General features: G+C 37.1%; 1 protein-coding gene across 4 annotated transcripts in view; it reads left to right on the top strand.

The window, feature by feature from the left end:
- The window catches only part of plcl2 (phospholipase C like 2), a 149,362-nt gene that overhangs the window by 120,361 nt on the left and 9,126 nt on the right, over positions 1-19,875 (top strand). For all 4 annotated transcript variants that reach the window (XM_008112732.3, XM_008112733.3, XM_008112731.3 and 1 more), the window contains exons 4-5: positions 198-401; positions 8,629-8,704. In XM_008112732.3, coding sequence (XP_008110939.2) covers positions 198-401; positions 8,629-8,704 — 280 coding nt within the window. The remainder of the gene's footprint in view (positions 1-197; positions 402-8,628; positions 8,705-19,875) is intronic.

Genomic DNA, 19,875 nt, shown 5'->3' with positions numbered 1-19,875 from the left:
TATTTGAATATTCTTGAGAAATATAGCCAATATCTAGGCACTTTGCTTGTTTTGGAAAATGACTACATCTTGAGGTCACAGCTTTGTATAAGTAATTGGTCGAGTTTGAAGTATGTATTTATTCAGTATAGTACTGAAAAACTGGAGTCTCGGATTATGCATCAATGAAATATAATTTTATTCTCTCTTTTGAACAGAATGCAGTAGGTTTATTTAAAGAGCTGTGCGGACTTTCTCCTGTAGCAAATCTCATGCAGTGCATTCTGGCAGTATCTACGCGCTTGGTGAGATCTGATAACACACCCTTGGTAGTAATGAATCTTAATGACCAGTATCCTGCTATGGAGCTGCAAGGGATTGTTCCAGAGGTTTTGAAAAAAATTGTGACAACGTATGAAATGGTGAGTTAATCCTTCATGTCGTTCTCAATTGTAAAATGTATTTCTTAACAATATTATTTCTGTTTAGAAGATAATTCCTGTTACACAAAGCATATAACAAATATTTTGGGATTACACAATAGCTGTTTATGAAAGTCAATAACTATAATTAAAAAGTGCCCTATATTCTCTATGTATTTATATATTTTCTACCTGTACATGGGTTGCTGCTGTTTCTCCGCCCCATGTAATTTTGAGAAGTAATCTGTATTTTAGTAGCATTCTGCTCTGTATTTTAGCTGACGTAAAAATAGAAAATTACATTGGTTGAGGGTTTAGCTTTATGAAATGTAAATCACTTTACAATCTGTTTTAAAACCTAGGATCAGTCACAAGGCTTAGCTCCATTTTTGGTAACCGTTTTTCCCCCCAGATTTAAATAACTTTTATATGTTTTGGAAAATGCTGTGTTTAATTCTAAGTATATATATCAGCATAAAAATTTAAATATACTCAATGTGGTAGAAATACTAGTTAAATTAAGCAGCTTTTATTTTATGAGAAAGAGGGGTGGAGGGAAAATTGATGTTTAGCCAAACAAAGTAAAACATCTTCTGTTATGCTTTTCCAAATATGGCTCCCTCCATATTGAACGGAATACAAAATATTGTTCTCATTGTAAAAGCGAACTTAGACAAACACTTTTCTAAATTTCACACTGAAACAGTTGCAGAAGAACAGCATAGAGTATCAAATAGCCATGGCAATCCTCATAAGGTTTAACACCTGCACATATGCAGCTTCCATAGTCAGTGATGTCACCATGTCAATGTTTCTTCCAAAGTTTCCAGTGGGAACTATCATATAAATTCATGTATAAGTGGGCTTTGTGTAAATAAGTCGGGCTGGTTTTGAGGCCAAAATTAAGGATTTTGATATGGTCTGTGGATAAGTTGAGGGTCATTCCACATAGAAGGGAAAGTACCACTGTGGATAAATTGACCCAGATTCTTGGGTTGATTATTTGAATAAAATTTCTAGACTTATTTGCACATGGTAGGTTACTGTAAGAATATGCTTGCAACAGTTCAAGCAAGGTAGGACAACAAAGCCTGCTCTTCTGGAAGTACTATCCAAAGCCTACTCTTCTGTGGACTATATCCAACAGTGACATTTCACTAGTGCCAAATATGGCACCAAAAGTGGTACATATTCAGAGGTAGGACAAGGCTGGTGTTCAGTCTAATTTTGGTGCACAAGCAATTGCACCATAGTTCAACCTGCTGCAACTAAGCTAATGGGATATTCACTCCAGTATTATGTTGACAGCCAATGTGGTGCAATCATTTTAGCATTGGGCCATGACGCTGGAGACCAGAATTTGAATCTCTGATGAGCCATGGAAACCCACTGTAGGCAAGTCAAACACTCTCGGCCTGACAGAGAGACCATGACAGTCCCCCTCTGAACAAATCATATCCAGAAAACCCTGTGATAGGTTCATCTTAAAGTTGCCAAAAGTGACAAAGGTCTTGGAAGAGAGATGTCATCAATATCATAGGTAAATGGCTTGTGGGGATGAGGGAGAGGGCCTTCTCCGTGCTGGCCCCTCAGCTCTGGAATTCCCTTCTCAGGGAGATCAGGCAAGCACCCACCCTGTCAGCCTTTAAGAAAGATGTAAAAACTTGGCTTTTCCGGTGTGTCTTTCAATAATTGATCTCAATGACAGGTCCCTCCTCATTGACGAATCACTTTGTCCAACACATTTTTTACTCTGCTCCATCAGTTGAAAATGATTTCATCATTTATCCCTCCTCCAAATCTCCCATCAAATACTTCAGCACTTTAACTATCTACCTCACCCATTAGGTTTACAATATACACTCCTTCCACTTTGGCCCAGTTCCCCCTTTTATTTTAATCTTTGTTCTGCCTTTATATGGCGACCTTTATTTCATTACTATGTTATTGTGTATACTATGTTTTTACTTTGTTTTAATATTATTCGTTGATGATGTGTTTTATGTACAGTAGAGCCCCGGTTAACCGAGCTCCGGTTAACTGAGACTCTGGGTTATCCGAGGCACCACCGGGAGTGCCCCTCCCTCTCCTGCTCCTTCTCTCGAGTTTGAGAGATGGAGAGAGAGAGGGAGGAGGAAGCGCATCGCAATAACTGCTGCCTAGCAGCGATGGCGAGGCACTTCCCAAGGGGCAAGGTTTTGTGGAGGGACATCCCTGGGCGAGACTTCGGCCCAGGCAAGCCCCTCGCCATTGCTCCTGCCTAGACAGCAGCGATGGTGAGGGGCTTCCCAAGGGGTGAGGTCTCGCCGAGGGATATCCCTCAGAGAGACCTCACCCTATCCAAGTCCTTCAGTTATCCGAGATGGGGCCCGCCCCTTTATCTTGGATAACAGGGGCTCTACTGTATGTGTTTTATTCTGTTTTATTGTGATTACCTGGGCTTGGCCCCATGTTAGCTGTCCCGAGTCCCCGCGGGGAGATGGAGGCGAGGTATAAAAAGAAAGTTACTTACTTACCTTAAACATTGCTAATTGTAGTCCAAAAGTAAGAGTTTCATCTTTGTGGGAAGTAAAAACCTCAAAGAATTATGTCCTAGTCAATTGCTCTCTGTTGTTAAAGTTTAAAGTTAAAACTACCATAGAACCCTTCTCTGTTGCAGGAAGTATAATTTAGGCTTGGTCATAAAAGTATCTTAATATAAGAATAAAATCTCTTTAGATTGGTGCAGTACAACTAGTTGATAACTTGTGTTCTACTGTGCCACAGTTCTTGCTGCGTAATATAGTGAAAGCATGAGCATTTTCTTCTCTAATGTTTTTAAAACAAACCTTGGTTACTATGGTACGTGCATGGGCTATCTGTGGTTTATATTGTTGTCTTTTTGATCTGAGTGTGCCTCATGGTTAGCATGGAAGTTTCCAAATGTGCAACAGTTCCAGGGTCAGACCATTTTCAAATAAATACACTAATTTAACATTTAACGTTTCTTTGTCAGAAGTATCTCTTTGGCAATAAAACTGAAAGCAAACATTTACAGTTGTATGGGTGAACACACTCTCACTCTTTGCTAAAAGTTTTGCACAGTGAACATAGAGCTCAGAAAAAAATACTAGCTAAATTATGAAAGTATGTAGACTTTTCCCAACAAAACACACATTCACACACCCCACATATTAAATTAATTGTTAAAAGACAAAATACCAGAGGGGAAATGTGTAATTATTATAGAACCAATGTCAAGTGAGAAAAGCATTTTCATTTAATTAAAATATCCCTGGATAGTAGTTAGAGCTATAAAACTATGAACCATGACAAAATTTATTCTACAAATTAATATATACTACTGTGTGCAAGCTGTCCGATTTGTATTTGTGTATTTAGGTTTGTATTTGTATATTGGGTTCCAAGGGCCAAAATACCCTAAAAGTACTAAATCCTGTTGGATCCTAGAAGCTAAGCAGACCCGGTTGGTACTTGGATGGGAGACTGCCAATTGATACCAAGAATTCTTCAGCCAAAATCAAAACAAAATTCTGTTTATTTCCACTGTTCACTGCAGCCATTCAATATCTCAAAAGATCCTGAAGACTTTGCAAGCTAAGAACTCGAGTGTGCCACTCTTATGTTTCTCAGTGAAAGAGAGACTTCTCATAATTCGTCTGGTAGAAGGCAATGAGATGGGAAGGATAGGAGAGAAAGACACTGAGAAAATACTCTGGCCATGCATGTGTTCAGTTCTATTTAAAGCAGTGGTTCTCGACCTTGGGTCCCCAGATGTTTTTGGCCTACAACTCCAGAAATCCCAGCCAGTTTACCAGCTGTTAGGATTTCTGGGAGTTGAAGGCCAAAAACAATTGGGGACCCCAGGTTGAGAACCTTGATTTAAAGTAATAAAAATAGGAAACGTGTACTTAGTCTACTTTAGAAAGAGAATAAGAATTTCCTCTAAAGACTTTTTCTACCCATCATATGTCTAAATAGCTCCAAGCAACCTATAATATTCAAAGTACTTGAAACTAGTTTGGAACATGATTTATCTGTTATCTGTTATGCAGTGAGATGGTACACGTGATTTCTAAAGAAATATCAAACAAACTTATTCTCTTAAAGCTTGCATAAAAGACGTGGTATATGTATGACAATGTGTGACAAGTACATAAGTAATGCCCGGAAGCTTTGTTTTCTTACATTGGCAATTTTGGACAGCACTTAAAGCAGTAGAAAGATCAATTACACTTCATTATAAATTGACTTTGACTGTCTGGATTTAACCACAGCTGGTTTGTAATGAGGTTGCTATTGATTGCTGTCTTGTTTGCACATTTTTTTCCCTCTATGGGTTGTCATTGAGGTTGCTACAAAAAGAGCATTTCTTGAAAAGCTTTATACTTTACCAAGCTCTGGACCCCCCCCCCCCCAATAGTAGTTTATATAAATGAAGTTAATTATTTTTAGTTATTTTAGTTATGATTTACTAACATATGTTAGAGGCTACGCATTACAATGGTGCCCACTGAAACTCATGAACTAAACCATCAGTGCCAGAGATTCTTCATGCTGCTTAACAAAATATATAGTTCCTTAAGGAATTTGCTTATTGAGTGGGAATTGTGGTAAAAGCACATACCTTCCAGGCAACAGGATGCCTGCTTGAAATGCTAGAAAGTTCTCCCATTAGAGTAAACAGTACTGAGATGGAAAGATCTCACGCAGCACAGAATAAGCTAGATATTGCCTGAAAAAAGCCCATAGCAATCTTGGGCTACCATCTTGATAATTACAACAGTAAATTAAAGTAACAGTACATCGTGTGAGGTTGGGCTTCATTTCCCATTTGGGAGAAAATTAAGAGGAAATGGTTCTGCCTCTGTTTTCTTCTTCACCTGTTAAACACACTTCACAATGCTTACTGAGCAGAAGATCAAATATTTAGTTTCTCTTATTTTTTAATGTACCTACCTGAGAATGGCCTCCTGTTTGCTGGTCTTAGTATCTCTTGCTAACCACAGCTTGTTCTGATCTTTAGCCTTCCCAGCATTGTCCCTACCAGTCTAGGTTACTCACCATTTCCCCACTTTCTTTTCTTTTACACATCCTTTTTATTTTTATCTCAACACTAAGCTGCTTGTGAAGCCACATCAGATGTAGGTTTTTGTTTTTATGGATTTTGCCATATTTGTGACTCACTTGAATTGACAATGGAAGATAATGTAACTGTAAAATAGAATAAAGCTAAGCAAAATAAATTTCAGTGGGTGTAAGGAAAAACTGCAATTTGAATGTGCTCCAAGAACCTTGAAAGTGTGATAGTGAAGGAATGACAAATCTCCTTGAAGAAGGACTATGGGGGATTATTTCAGGCAGTTGGAGTTTATATCTTGGGAGAACATGGTTATCAAGTCAGATGTGACATAAAGTAGCAGATACTGAGACAGTGGGCTTATTTCTGTATTGGATCTTTACAAAATTCACTCATGCAGAAATTTGTCTTTAAATCTGATGGCATCAAAATCAGTTTTTGAAAGGTCGGACTTGGTTGGCAAGTTCAGGATTTAGAATCCAGCACAGTGTAAATTAGAAAACCAGCAGCATGTATCACTTTGAGCATTGGACTTCAACTCTGAAGACCAGATTTTGAATCCCCGTTCAGCCATGGAAATCCACTGAGTGGCCTTGGGCAAGTCACACATTCTCAGCACTACAGGGATGCAAAGGCAACTCTCCGAACAAATCTTGATAAGAAAACCTTGTGATAGAGTCAAACTAAGTCTTAAATGACCTGAAGGCACACAACAACAACAACAACAACAACAACAACAACAACAACAACAACAACAACAAGAAACAGTGTAAATTAGGCGGGTGTTAAAGAGTTGTGCCAGCCTACTAGATGTTATGTGAATGACCCTTTACATCTTGTGAGAAATCAGAAATTGAGACAGGGCTATGTGTGTATCACAAATTGATACCTTGATTCTGCACCTAGTCCTAGACCATACAAAATCAGCTCACATTATAAATGTTCTTCCCTTCTGTAGTAAAATCTCTACTGTCCCATGAACCCCCTCTAAGTATTCAGTCCTTAAAAATATATATGAAAAAATTGTGTCTTAAAGGCACATACTGTAGCTATAAGATAAAGACTTTCAAGTACCATTGCACCGGTACTTGTCATGCCATCACCATGTGGGCATATCCTGCATTTTTATAACATTAAGCTGTTGTTCCCACCCTCACATTTGTAAAAATACCTATCTGCTAAGGATGTACTTCATGCATCTGAAGAAGTAGGCGGTAGTCCACAAGAGCTTATGTTGAAATAAACTAATTAGACTTTAAAGTGCTGTGAAACTCCTTTTGTACTGCTTTGGGGGAGCTTTTAGAAGAGACTTCATAAAAGAACCAGAGAGTTAGACAAATGGAATAACAAGAAAATTCAAAACCATGGATGGCTTGGTAGAACATGGTGGAAATTGTAAACAAAGCTATTAGGAGAAAATTAAAGGGCTATGGGGTGGAGGGGTAAAAAGGAAAATTGTAGGAAGGAGGAGTAAGTCAGATAGAAGAGTTTTTGTTCTGGATGTAGGTAGCAACAGCATGGAATACTGAGGAGGGGGAGGACAGAGAGAAAATTATCCTATCTTATGGACCAATTAAAAGAGAAAAGTGAGAATTGATTCTAAGAATACCTTATCATTTCTTTCTAATGTGAGTATTCCTGGTGGACTTGCTTCAGGAATGAGGAAGAAGATAGAGAAATCAGAAGGGAGGTTATTCTTTCAGTCAGTGAATATGTCCATGAAAGAATTCTAAAGTCTAAAGATTTTAAGTAGTCTACTTACCTCTTCAAACAAAACTTTCACTTCAAAATAGCTCATCATATGTGGGAGATGAAATAAAAGCAACATTAAGAGTGGGAGAGAGAGATAATTAAAATGACTTTTTTATTTCTGATGTATGAGGGCGAAAATGTCTCTTTTTCACTAGTTCTCCAGCCATCCATAGGTCAAGGTGAGAGAAACAAGAGAATCTCTTGGTCATTACCTTATAATATGTCACCTTGGTGACATTAACCAGTCATAAAGGATTGAAATGCAGGTCTAGTTGAGGCAAAATATGCCCTTACCCATCAAGTTTTGACATAATATTAACTAGGAGCATGGAATCTAACTAACAATAATTTGAATAAGTTGAAGTGGTACTTTCCTATTATCTGGGTGGAGGCCACAAAGGGGTGCTGGAGAGAAGCCAAGACCATTTTACTGGGGCGGAGGGGGGGGTATGAGTTAAAGGAGGAAAACTATTCCCCCCACATTTTCATTGGTTATCCTCTCTCCCCATTTCCCATTTCATACTCGAGGGTTGTTTCCACAATGGTAACATGGATGGGGGAAAATAACAGGAAAACAGGGGGAAATGGTTTTACTCCTTCAAACTAAACCCCCCTCCCCCCATAAAATAGACTATCCTTCTCTGTCTAGGGCCCACTTTTGGTCTCCACCCAAATAATGAAACAATACCATTAAAGTACAGTTTTTAATGCCCCCTCCCCATCACCTGATCAAAATAGGAAGGCTAAAACGAAACATTTCTGCTTCTTTGGCCCTTCCCTGAGACCTTCAATGATTTAGGGAGGAATCCAGCAAATTGGGAGATCCGAAGGCTCCCCTGAAAAGATTTCACATATGTTCAGTCTTTGAGATGTGAAGGACTTGAATGGAACTAATGAATGTTGGATCTTGCTACTTTTTCTAAGATCGTTGGAAGTAATTCCAGATGAAAACCCCTCTTTCCACTACAGCAGAATTTGGCGGTATATTATAACTATATGCAACAGTACCATCAACATAGCTTTTCTGAGAATGTTACATTGAGGTTATTAGGACAAAGCCATAACCCAGTGGTAGCATTCATGCTTTGCCTTCAGGAAACCTCTGACATCTTAAATTCAGAAAAGATTTTATGTAGGGAAAGATCATTTCTGCTTGAGACACCGGAGAGCTGCTTCCACATTATGCAAACATGGGGCTCAGTATGCTAGCGGTCTTGAGTCCTAGTTTTATTTATTATTATTTATTTATTTCCAATATTTCTACCCCGCCCTTCTCCCCGAGGGGACTCAGGGCGGCTTACACAACTGGTAGGATCACTACCAGTACATCATAATACAATAAATAGTTTTACACATTTGTTTGGTTATTTAAACTAGTTGCTCTCTTTTTTGCAGATGATTCACAGTATCAAGACTCTGATAGAAAATGCAGATAATGTATATGAAAAAATAGTCCAGTGCCAAAAGGCAGGTAAGAACACATATCTATTTAAAAATGCAAATATAAATATTAACTGTTCTACTTTAATCTATTTTGTGTATATGTATTATATTTTAGTATATTCCATAAACCAGCTGAAATATTCTATTACAAGATTTTGCATAATCTCCCAGATTCAAGAGATGAATTGCTTTGGGGGTTTGCATTTTTAAAAGATCTGAGAATTATATGAAAAGGGCAGATTACATGGCAAGTACACCTGTAACTGTTGTGTAGCTACTCCATTCTTTTAATCTTTAATTTCATGTCAAAGTGGATATAAGCTTAGTTGCTGGCTGAATGAAACATTTAGAAAGGAGGTAGCTTGCCAAAGGTCACAAATTAGTTTAACTGGGATAAGAACAAGGCTCTCTCAGTCTGCCAATGCCAAACTCAAGAAGTGTTAACTGAGATGAAAATCAAATAAGCAGTTCCCTCCTGACAACAGAAAGTTTCATAGTGTCTTAAATCACATACATAATATTTATAATGCATAATATATAGACTCCTCAATTATTTACATCTTTTATTTTACTCTGATATAGAGAAACCATGCCAGCACACCGTGTTTTTTAAAAAATTAGGATGGATGTATGCCATTTGGACATCACTTATATGGTAGTGTGCATTGAGAGCCAAAAGGTGTCACATTATAGGTTGCTTAATTTATTCTTAATTTTCCTTGCTCTGTTTGCAGTGCACAAAGTAATACTTGCTTGGCAGAGATGGTGAATATTCTTAGAACTAAAGAGGTGACCATGGAGAAATATATTTTGCAACTAAGTCAAGTACATGAAGTTAAAAAAATCAAAATATTTACATATGTTCATTTGAGATAAACTTGAGCTCTTGTCCCCCTCTTTTAAGGCTGCATCTATACAATGCCTTATCTATGAGGAAATTATTTTGCACTTAATTCAATTTTTATTCCTTTAGCAGAAAGCCATAGCAAAGAACAATATGTTACAAGATAATACAATATAGTACAATAAGAATTTCCATAGTCAGTGTAAACATATCATTTCTATATGCAATATATTATACCATGTCCTGTGATAGAAAAGTGAAAAGCTACAACTGAAATGCATTCAGTTGGTTTTCTTCAGAGTAAATATGTCTAGGTTGTAGTAGAAAAATACCAGTGGAACCATATGTTATCTTAGCTAAACAAAGTGCAACTCTGTATTTGAGAGGGGTGTTTTTCATTGTGTTGCATTTTATTTAAGCCAGTGAAATTTTTCTGGCATTTAACTGGAAGCTTGGAGAGAAGGAGTGAGGAAAGCATAGCTTCAGGCCCCAAAGGACTCCTAAGTATCCCTGCTTTTTAACAATATTATTTTTAGTTTTGAAAATAATAATGATGATAATAATACCCATCTCTTACTGTTTAAAATATTCCTTTTTGGATAAAAAGGGCAGGTGATGCTTAAAATTGGACAGAATTAGCATACTATATATACTTGAGTACAAACCGAATTTTTCAGCCCTTTTTTTAGAGTGAGGGTCCTGGACGGCTTATATTCGGGTCGGCTTATACTCGAGTATGTAGGTAATCAGAGTTGGACAGTCTTATCTTATTAAAGTATTATTATTATCTTAAATTACAGTTTTATGTAAATATTCAAAAACATTTAACCTACTGATGCCTCAATTAATGTAATTCTATTGGTATCTATTTTTATTTTTGAATTTTACCAGTAGCTGCTGCATTTCCCACCCTTGTATTATACTCGAGTCAATGAGTTTTCCCAGTGTTTTTGTGGTAAAATTAGGTGCCCTGGCTTACATTTTATTTGGCTTATACTTGAGTATGTACGGTATATTGAAGAACAACTGGAAGGTAAATATCACAAAAATGCAGTCCCTGACTACTGTAAGTTGTCCACCCCTGTACTAGACACTACTACACATGGCTACTGTGATTTATAATGTCTTCATTATGTCTTAAAAGAGAGACACACTTAAAACAGACCTTGAGTATGCCACACTATCAGCTTCAGAAGATGGCAAGGGCAAACCTCCTCTGAACAAATTTTGTCGAGAAACCCCATGATAGAGTTGCTTTTGACCACCATAAATTGGAAATGACTTGAAGGCATACAACATGCACATGTCTTAAAGTAGCTGAACTACTTCTACATTTAGCTTATCTGCTTCCCCTGTTAAGATGTCTGTGCCTACACTATTTTGTGCCCACTTGTTACACTAAGCTATATGGCAAATTACTGATTCCAATAGCATTGCACATGGACATTTGGACTGCATACAGAAATGCTGAAATGTTCAATTTAGTGCTTGAATTGGGTGTATATGCGAAGTCTGATTTGTTCTGCTGTTTTGACCCTCATTTAATAAGCCATTAGAATAGAGAGTTCAAATAAAAAAATGCAAATATTCAAATATTTGTATTAATAAGTGACTTTGGTGTGCGTATTAACTCCCTTGTGTGTACTTTTTCCTGTGTTTATTCTGCATGCGATAATGTTGCTCAATGATTTCCGAGCTACTTTTAAGTAAGGCCAAGATTTCCTTCTTTATAAAAGTTTACAGAGAAACTGGATGACAAATTTCGGATATATTTATTCTAAACACAATACTTAAATTTCTAATCCCATTAAGATAAGAATGAAACACTGACTTTAATAAGAACAAACTTCTGTTTAATCCTATGCTTAGGACCAACATTTCCTTACGTTTATATGGGAGGAGTATGATAGATATTTTAGGTTTTAGCCCCACTTAAAATTTCCAAGGTCACTTATTTCAGATGGAGAGTGGCCAGAATTAAAATAAGGATTGCTGCGGCCTTTGAGGCATAAGATAATTCTACACAGCTGTCTTCATGACTTTTTACTCAGGGGCTACTAGCCAATGCCATCTTACCTCATCGCCTCTGTTTTAGCTTGTAAGCTGTGCTTAACCTTGTGTATAATAATAAGATATTATTTAGATTGACCAGAGATATCATCACCGTAACCTAGGCTGATCAAACAGCTCATAACTCCAGAAACAGCAACAGACCTGGTGATTATACTATAAAAGTCATAACCTCTGCAGTGTTTGGTAGACATGAAGGTAGCAGAAACTGCCCTTCAACACCCTTCTGGCATTGAAAAGAGTATAAATAGGGCAAGGAATCTTGGGCTCAGCACATTTTTCTTATGGTAGCTAGAAAAGTGTCACACTCCCATGCTAAAAAGGACTGTGGTCTGGTACGAAAGGGGAATGTATACCATATGATGTGTTGTTGCATTAGTGTTGTAAAATATGAAGTTAATAACAATAATAATGAACAATAATTTACGTTCTGCTAGATTCTGTTAGATCTTAAGCTATATTAGCAGCAATGTTCTAGGGCAGTTGTTCCCAAACCTTTTTGGTGATGGAACTCTTCAGAAAACTACCCCCCCCCCCCCGAACCCTAAGCACTGTGAACCTACAAAGCTCTTAGGTTTTTGAGCTACGCCTCTTGTCCAAGTGTTTTGTATAATATAGGTTTGAAAATAAAGAGTTCCAAATTTGGTTTTTAAAACAGAGGTACTGTACGTTGAATTTCAATAAGATCTTCATAGTCTGGCATGGACTTTTAGAAAAGTTTTAAAAGATTTTTGTGGTACCCCTATGATGCTTTCACAGAACCCTAGGGTTCTGTGGAACAGTTTGGAAAACACTCTTCTACAGAGCTGACATATGGCCCTACTGACCCTAGCTTACAGCTAGTGAATGCATCAGCACACCAAGAAAATCTGTTAAACTTATTCAGGTTCATTACAGGGAACATGTTTATTTATTTACTGTATTTATATCCTGCTCTCTCTCACCCCACGGGGAACTCAGAGCGGCTCACAACATAGCAATATTCAATTCCGCATACACATTCAAATAAAACACAATATATCATATACTTAAGACAAATAAAAAAACATGTAAATACAGTAGAGTCTCACTTATCCAAGCCTCGCTTATCCAAGCCTCTGGATTATCCAAGCCATTTTTGAAGACAATGTTTTCAATATATCGTAATATTTTGGTGCTAAATTCGTAAATACAGTAATTACAACATAACATTACCGTGTATTGAACTACTTTTTCTGTCAAATTTGTTGTATAACATGATGTTTTGGTGCTTAATTTGTAAAATCATAACCTAATTTGATGTTTAATAGGCTTTTCCTTAATCCCTCCTTATTATCCAAGATGTTCGCTTATCCAAGCTTCTGCCGGCCCGTTTAGCTTGGATAAGAGAGACTCTACTGTACCGTAAAATTATTAAAATCATTAAAAACATATCATATATCATAAAGGTAAAGGTTTCCCCTGACGTTAAGTCCAGTCATGTCTGACTCTGGGGGTTGATGCTCATCTCCATTCTAAGCCGAAGAGCCGGCATTGTCTGTAGACACCTCCAAGGTCATGTGGCAGGCATGACTGCATGGAACGCCGTTATCTTCCCGCCGTTATCTTCCCGCCGGAGTACCTATTGATCTACTCACATTGGCATGTTTTCGAACTGCTAGGTTGGCAGGAGCTGGGGCTAACAGCGGCTGCTCACGTCGCTCCCGGGATTTGAAACTGGGACCTTTCGGTCTGCAAGTTCAGCAGCTCAGTGCTTTAACACACTTCACTACCGGGGCTATATATACTCATGTATAAATCTAGAAATGGTAGCCAAAAATCCTGAGTTGACTTATCTACATGTCAGTGTGAGTACTGTACCTTCATTCCTATCAAAAAGGAACCATCCCTTTCTCTGAGTAGAGTGACAAAAGGCAAGAACTTTGGCCAAGGAGAACCTAACATGCCAACCCCTTCTGACATTTCTGGACTTTTTGATGCTTGAAGGGGGAAATGGTAGTGATGGCTAGAGGCGGCTGCTCCCCCTGTGGCAGCATTGCTGCTTTCCCCTCTCCATCGAATGACTCTTGACTCATCCATGGTTCATATAGAAATCTATAATTTTGGCTGTAAAGCTTGTCCTCAAGTAGTACATGGGGTTGACTTATACATGAGCATGTACTCATAGACACAAATATTTATCTCCTGATTTGCATACAAGCTTATATAAAAGCGTTTTTGTACTATGTGTCATTTGTCCACAAATTGTTAACTTGTGAATTCAGAATAAATCTATAACCTTATAGCCTGTCAACAGTTAGAAAAATTATAGTCTCTTTAATTAGCTGAGAAAGAAGATCTGTTGGGACAAGCTCTATCAATTAACCAAATCTTTCGCTGAAGTGACTAATAATTAATTAATTAGCCTTGCTAAAATTTTGGAAGAAAAAGATGCAAGATTTCATTATTATGTCTATGGAGAAAGCTTGTATGTCAGGTAGAGTGTTTCTCTCTCTAACTTACTAGCTTTCAGTGTGAACAATGATGTCCATTTCAAAACCTGGCTACACTTTGGCTATTATGGTACTCAGAAAAATTGCTGTGGCTGTCAGGGTAAATTACCTTATCTGTCACTTCCCTTGAATTCCAATAATAAGTAGCAGTAAATAAATCATAGATGGCTTTTTCCAACAAAGAAATACTATTTTTAAAAATTGAGTTCTGTTGATTTTTTTAATGTTCTACCTTGTATTCACAGGAGCTAGAATTTCCTTTGTGTGGTTTGATGAAAAAATTGATTTAAAGTATTCACAAGGGGAAAGAAAGATAATAGAAAATAGGGCCTATTTATCTATCAAAAATCACAGAACTGTAGCTGTACTTCATCATTGATAAAGCACAGATGGGAACTTTTCGGTTCCTGAACTAAAGCTCTTATTTCTCAAGTACAAGATGCTGCTTGAAACTAAAATTCATTATTGCTGTTGTTTTGAGCAATATAGGTTGTATATCTGTTTAACACAAAGACTGGTTACTACCATATATAGTTTCATCCATTACCATGAATATTTGATAGCATATTGTAGAGAAAAAGCTTGTTAAATAAACAGCCTTGTAAAACCGTAGTAATATACATAGTACTCAAACTGCCTGAGTAGTCACAGTATTGAGAAGATAGCAGCTATATCAAGAGAGACAACATTAAGCTGAATATAACACAAAATATAGATATTTCCTATCAACTCTCTATATGACTTTCCCTTCTTGGTGATGATTTAGGATTCTATCCCAGCAATAAGCATACATTTGTTACTTGTTTGTTGGAGAAAATCAGTACATTTTTTTCTTAAGGAGCCTGATCAGAAACTTCGTTTTTCTATTGTCTATGTATTTTAGTGTGTTATATTTTAATGATGTTGATCGGGCTCATCCCCATGTAAGTCGCCCCGAGTCCCTTTGGGGAGAGAAAAGCGGGGTACACAAATAAAGTTATTATTATTATTATATTCATTTTGTTTGACATAGGAAGCAGCACAATGATTATTTGTAATGTCTCAAGTTACAAATGAATGGGTGGCTTAACATTACGTGCACAGACTCAGACAAATAAAAGTATGTATGTTTGTTTGTAAATTTGTATGTACAGGTCCCCAAGTTACAAACATCCTACTTACAAATGATTCATCATTAAGAACAGGGGTGAGACAACAGGAAGTGAGAGAAATCTACCCCTCAGAAAGGAAATTCAGTCCTGGAAGAGTTGTCATGGGGAAAAGATGTCTCAACTGAAGCTTTATTATTTATTGCTATTGCTTCCACAACAAGCCAAATTTTTCAAAATCCAATAATGACAGGGACAGAAAGTGAGGGCAAATCTTCTGAACAGAGGCACAGACAGCAAAACAAACGCTACAGGGGTGTTAACCCTTCCCAATGCTATCCAAAGCTAGAATAGATGGATGGATGGATGGAGTTACAATTAAAAAATGTATATGTCCCAATTTCCATTCAAATTCAACTTCAGAACAAATCTACAGAACTTATCTTGTTCATAACCTGGGGACTGCCTGTATATAATGTATACTTACATCTTTCTATTTGAAATATGAAGAATACTTGTAATGCCAAATGTAAAACTGAAATAATCAATACCAGGCTAAAAATTACATGCAAAGGCCATTGACCAGAAAGCCTTCTATGTGGTTATTGTTGTTGTTATTTGTCTGCTCTGCATTAGACAAAATCTTTCTGTTTAAAACAAATTAATGTCTTTCCCTCCCCCTCATTCATCCAATTTTATCAACTGTTGTCATCCTTTTTTGCTTCCTGCTGCGATACCTCTCTAACCAAGTGGCAGCCCTCAAAGTCTGCTTCTTGGTGTAATTTATCATGTTTGCCTTGTGTCAGTTTTGCCTTTCTCAGCACTGTGCTGGCATTACCAAAGATGCTGTGATCAGGAAAACAAGATCTTTGTCATCCACTGTAGGAGACTGGGTTTCTTTTATTTTCCTGTTTCAAATGGCAAACAGTTATGTTTAAGTCCCTGTGTTGTAAAACAAAAGACCTGTCACTAATTGGCACCTTGTTTCGCTAGCAGAAAGTAGACCTAGGTAATTCTGCTCTCCCATTCGGTCGGTATAAATTAATGTACGAACCTGTGTTTGCTCAGTTGGGTTGCATTGTTTAAAAGAAATACATTTTCATCAGCAGATACCTGTTAACAATTTCTGCTAGCACAGTTTTGAATGATAAACAAATCAGCAAACAAGAATCAAGAGGAACTGTAGTTCAGGGAGCAAGAGCATCAAAGTAAGGAGATGATTTGTAGAAAAAGATGTGCTTGCAAAATGAAATGCTGCATCAAACATGTTCCATTCCAGAACTGATCACTGGCCAACACACGTTTTGGTGCCTCAAATGTTAGACCTGCTTGTGGGTATATTTGACCTTCTGATTCCAAAAAAAGGCACCAGTTTCTCCCTATCAGCTCTTATTTTGAGATACAGAACATATGCCATATACCATCTTCCATCTGCTCGCCCATAGTAAATCATGAAAACTATATCTAAGAAACCAGAGCTGTTGTGGTCTATCCAATGCAGTTTTTTGAATCAGCGCCCCAAATAACCCCAGGAAGAGGCCTAAAAACCAAGACAACAATAATGTTTTCCCCAGTTGGGCCATGTTATCGTTTTTGCTTTAGATTTCTAGAGTTAATTTCTAATTTTGTCCTATTATAATGTTTTTGGCCAGTGAATTCATTAGCAAACTAACAGACCAGTGGCTGAGCTGCATTGGGATAAATGCAGGATCCAGACTGGAATACCACATCTTCCAATATGAGCGTATCTTGATCTTATCACTATCATGGTCACACTAGGCCGGAACATTGGAAAGAGCCTTCTCTGTGGTTGCTCAGAGGTTGTGGGAGCCATAGAAATCAAGGTTGCCTTTCCTGCTCTCTTTCTGCCAACAGATTAAGTCCTTCTGTTTATTCAGTATTAGCGATGTGATGCAGAAAGTCTTTTAATTCAAGGGTATTGTATTTTTATTATTTTAATAGCTTTTTAAAGCTGTTTTAAAGTAATAGTTGGCAAACCTCTTAGTTTGTTTAATTCTTTGAAAATTTTATTTTAGCTCTATATTGTTTTAATTCATATTGTGAGCCATCTGGTGTCCCATACTGGGCAAAAGTTGGGATAAGAAACAACGAAAGGCTTACTTGTGTCTTCTATTTGAGCTCCATCAGCTTAGCTTATATTATATGTTTTCTTTCCTGCTGTGCTAAAGTGATGTTCAGCAGAATAAATATTCATTTGATAGGAATATTAGAACATTTAATCAAATGTTAGGCCAACCTAGTTTGTTGGAGTTACTCACTAATGTACACAATTGGGGTAAACTGTAAAGGTGATGCAGATATTTGACCTGAACGAGATCTTGTTAACAGCTTACTTATTTTAACTTCTTTTGTACAGTGGGTTGTATGTTATATGTATGTCTATGTGTTAAATGTTTTGATACGGCCTATAGGCTAATGAATAAAAGGTACTTGTACTAATGTACACGTAAGCAGGTACATAGTGGTAGTCTACCTTTATCAAGTTGAGTATTCTTTTTCATATTTCTGTGAATTCATAAAGAAAATAGGCTAGAGTAAATGCATTCATTGTGACAACTGTGAGGACTAATACTGCATTTGAACTTTTAACTTTAAAAATGGCATCAAGTGCCTAAATGTGCTACTATGATTAGTTTTAGCAAATCTGCATTTTGATGAGAGATGATTCGTTATCAGTGTTCTCGAAAACTGTTACATAGTGACATTTTCTTGTGAGCTGTGAAAAGAATTCAACATATTAAATAAAATGGGTCCTGAAGTTACCATGCAGATGATTTTTTAATTTGGAATTAATGAAGTGTTATAGCTGGAGTCCTACCCACTCGCATGAAATTAAGTGGGACTTCATTTTTAAATAGCCATGTAGAGTTGTAGTGTAAGACGAGTGACACAAAAGAATAGTAACCTTTGTTTCCATGTGTTGAGGGAAAGTATCTGGGGGATGAATCATGGAACACATGCATTGTAGGATGAATCATGCATCACTCGTTTTTGGTTTGATTTAAGTTATTTTTTTGGATTTTCAGAGTGATTTACAATAATGAAAACAGTACACTAGCCTAAAGTCAGAATGCAGGCTAAAAGCAATAGTTTCCATAGCAATTTAAAAAAATACAGAGCAAACAATGACAGAAAAACTGAAAGGGCTGGACAAAACAGTTAGATTTTTAGTTCCAAGGAGACAGTGCCTGCAAATACTCCATGGGAGGTAAATTCTATAAATTGTGATGCCACAGTTGAGGTCATCATGAAAATGAAATAATGTTCTCTCCTTTCCTTCCTCTATTCATTCTTTGTTTGTCTCTGTCTCTCTCTCTCTCGCACACACAAACACACAAACACACTATGTATACAGTGTTCCCTCACTTATCATGAGGGTTAGGTTCCAGGACCACCCACAGTAAGTGAAAATCCGCAAAGTAGGGACACTATTTATTTTAATATTTATACATTATTTTAGTAGTTATACATTATTTTAAGTCTTTATCAACCAACCGTGTGTTGATAAATCGCCTCTTTCTCCTCCCGTTGCCGCTTGGGCTCCTTTTCTCTCCCTTTGGCTTCTCCTTCCTCCCTTCCTTAGGCAGTAAATTGTCATTTTTATGATTTATAATAGTCTTTTAGAGTTTATTGAAAAACTGCAAAGCAGCGAATCCGCGAAAAGTGAACCGCAAAGTAGTGAGGGAACACTGTATGTGTGTGTGTATAATCAACTCCTACTGCAGAAAACCTTGTATAAAACACCCTTAATTTTCAAATCATGAAGCTACTACTATGACTACTACTATTACTACTATAGCACCTTTCCCCTAGAGCTTGCCACAAGTTAAAAAAAAACAACATAGTTACAAATTCAGAGAATGCAAAAATTAAAATAACATTAAACAACAAAAAATTAAATCCAGATCGAAACATATATCACACACAGACACCCAGCACAACAGTTAACAGGATCCGGCATATTATTTAGAGGAAATGGGCCTTATACAGTCACTCTTCAAACGCTTGTCGAAACAGCAAACTTTGCGTGAAAAGAATGTAGGGTGCCAGTGTTACTTCTCAGGAAGAAAGTCTCAGTGTTTCCACTCGATGTATCTCTGAGGATTATGATACAGAGAGAAGGGCCTCCCCAGCAGACCTTGAAGCATGGGCTTCTTTGTAAAGGAAAACATGGTTCTTCAAATACCCCCCTTCCTCTTTTCAGAATACAGTTAGCCCTCTACATTTGCTAGGGTTAGTGACATAGGATCCCCATGAAAGTGAAAAATCACAAATGAGGAAATTTCTATTTTTATCTGAGAGACTATCTTACTAGGAATGTCTATGTATTCTAATACAACTTTGGTCAACTTCTTCTGGAAGCAGACCATAGAGAGGTGTTCTCTGTAGAAATCTCTAGGTATGACTGGAGGACGTTGACTATACGGTCATACTGGATGACCCAGAGATTCCTAGATAAAACATTTTAAATCAAATCCATGAATAATCAAATCTTCAAAAGTCAAAATTGCAAATGTGGAGGGACGATTGTATCATAGTGGTCGAAATGCTCATGATAAAGATAGTCATTCAGTATCATTCAATATACATTAATTTTCTGGGTATTCAATTGGATCATACTATATTTACTTCCTAGAAATCTACTTTTTATATTATTTTCCCCCTCCACCGTCCTCCCTGCACATTATTGTATTTTAGAAGTTAA

This window comes from Anolis carolinensis, chromosome 6 (genome assembly GCF_035594765.1).
Source record: "Anolis carolinensis isolate JA03-04 chromosome 6, rAnoCar3.1.pri, whole genome shotgun sequence".
NCBI lineage: Eukaryota > Metazoa > Chordata > Lepidosauria > Squamata > Dactyloidae > Anolis > Anolis carolinensis.
Note: the sequence above shows the minus strand (reverse complement) of the source record. Positions and strands in the feature narration are given on the sequence as shown.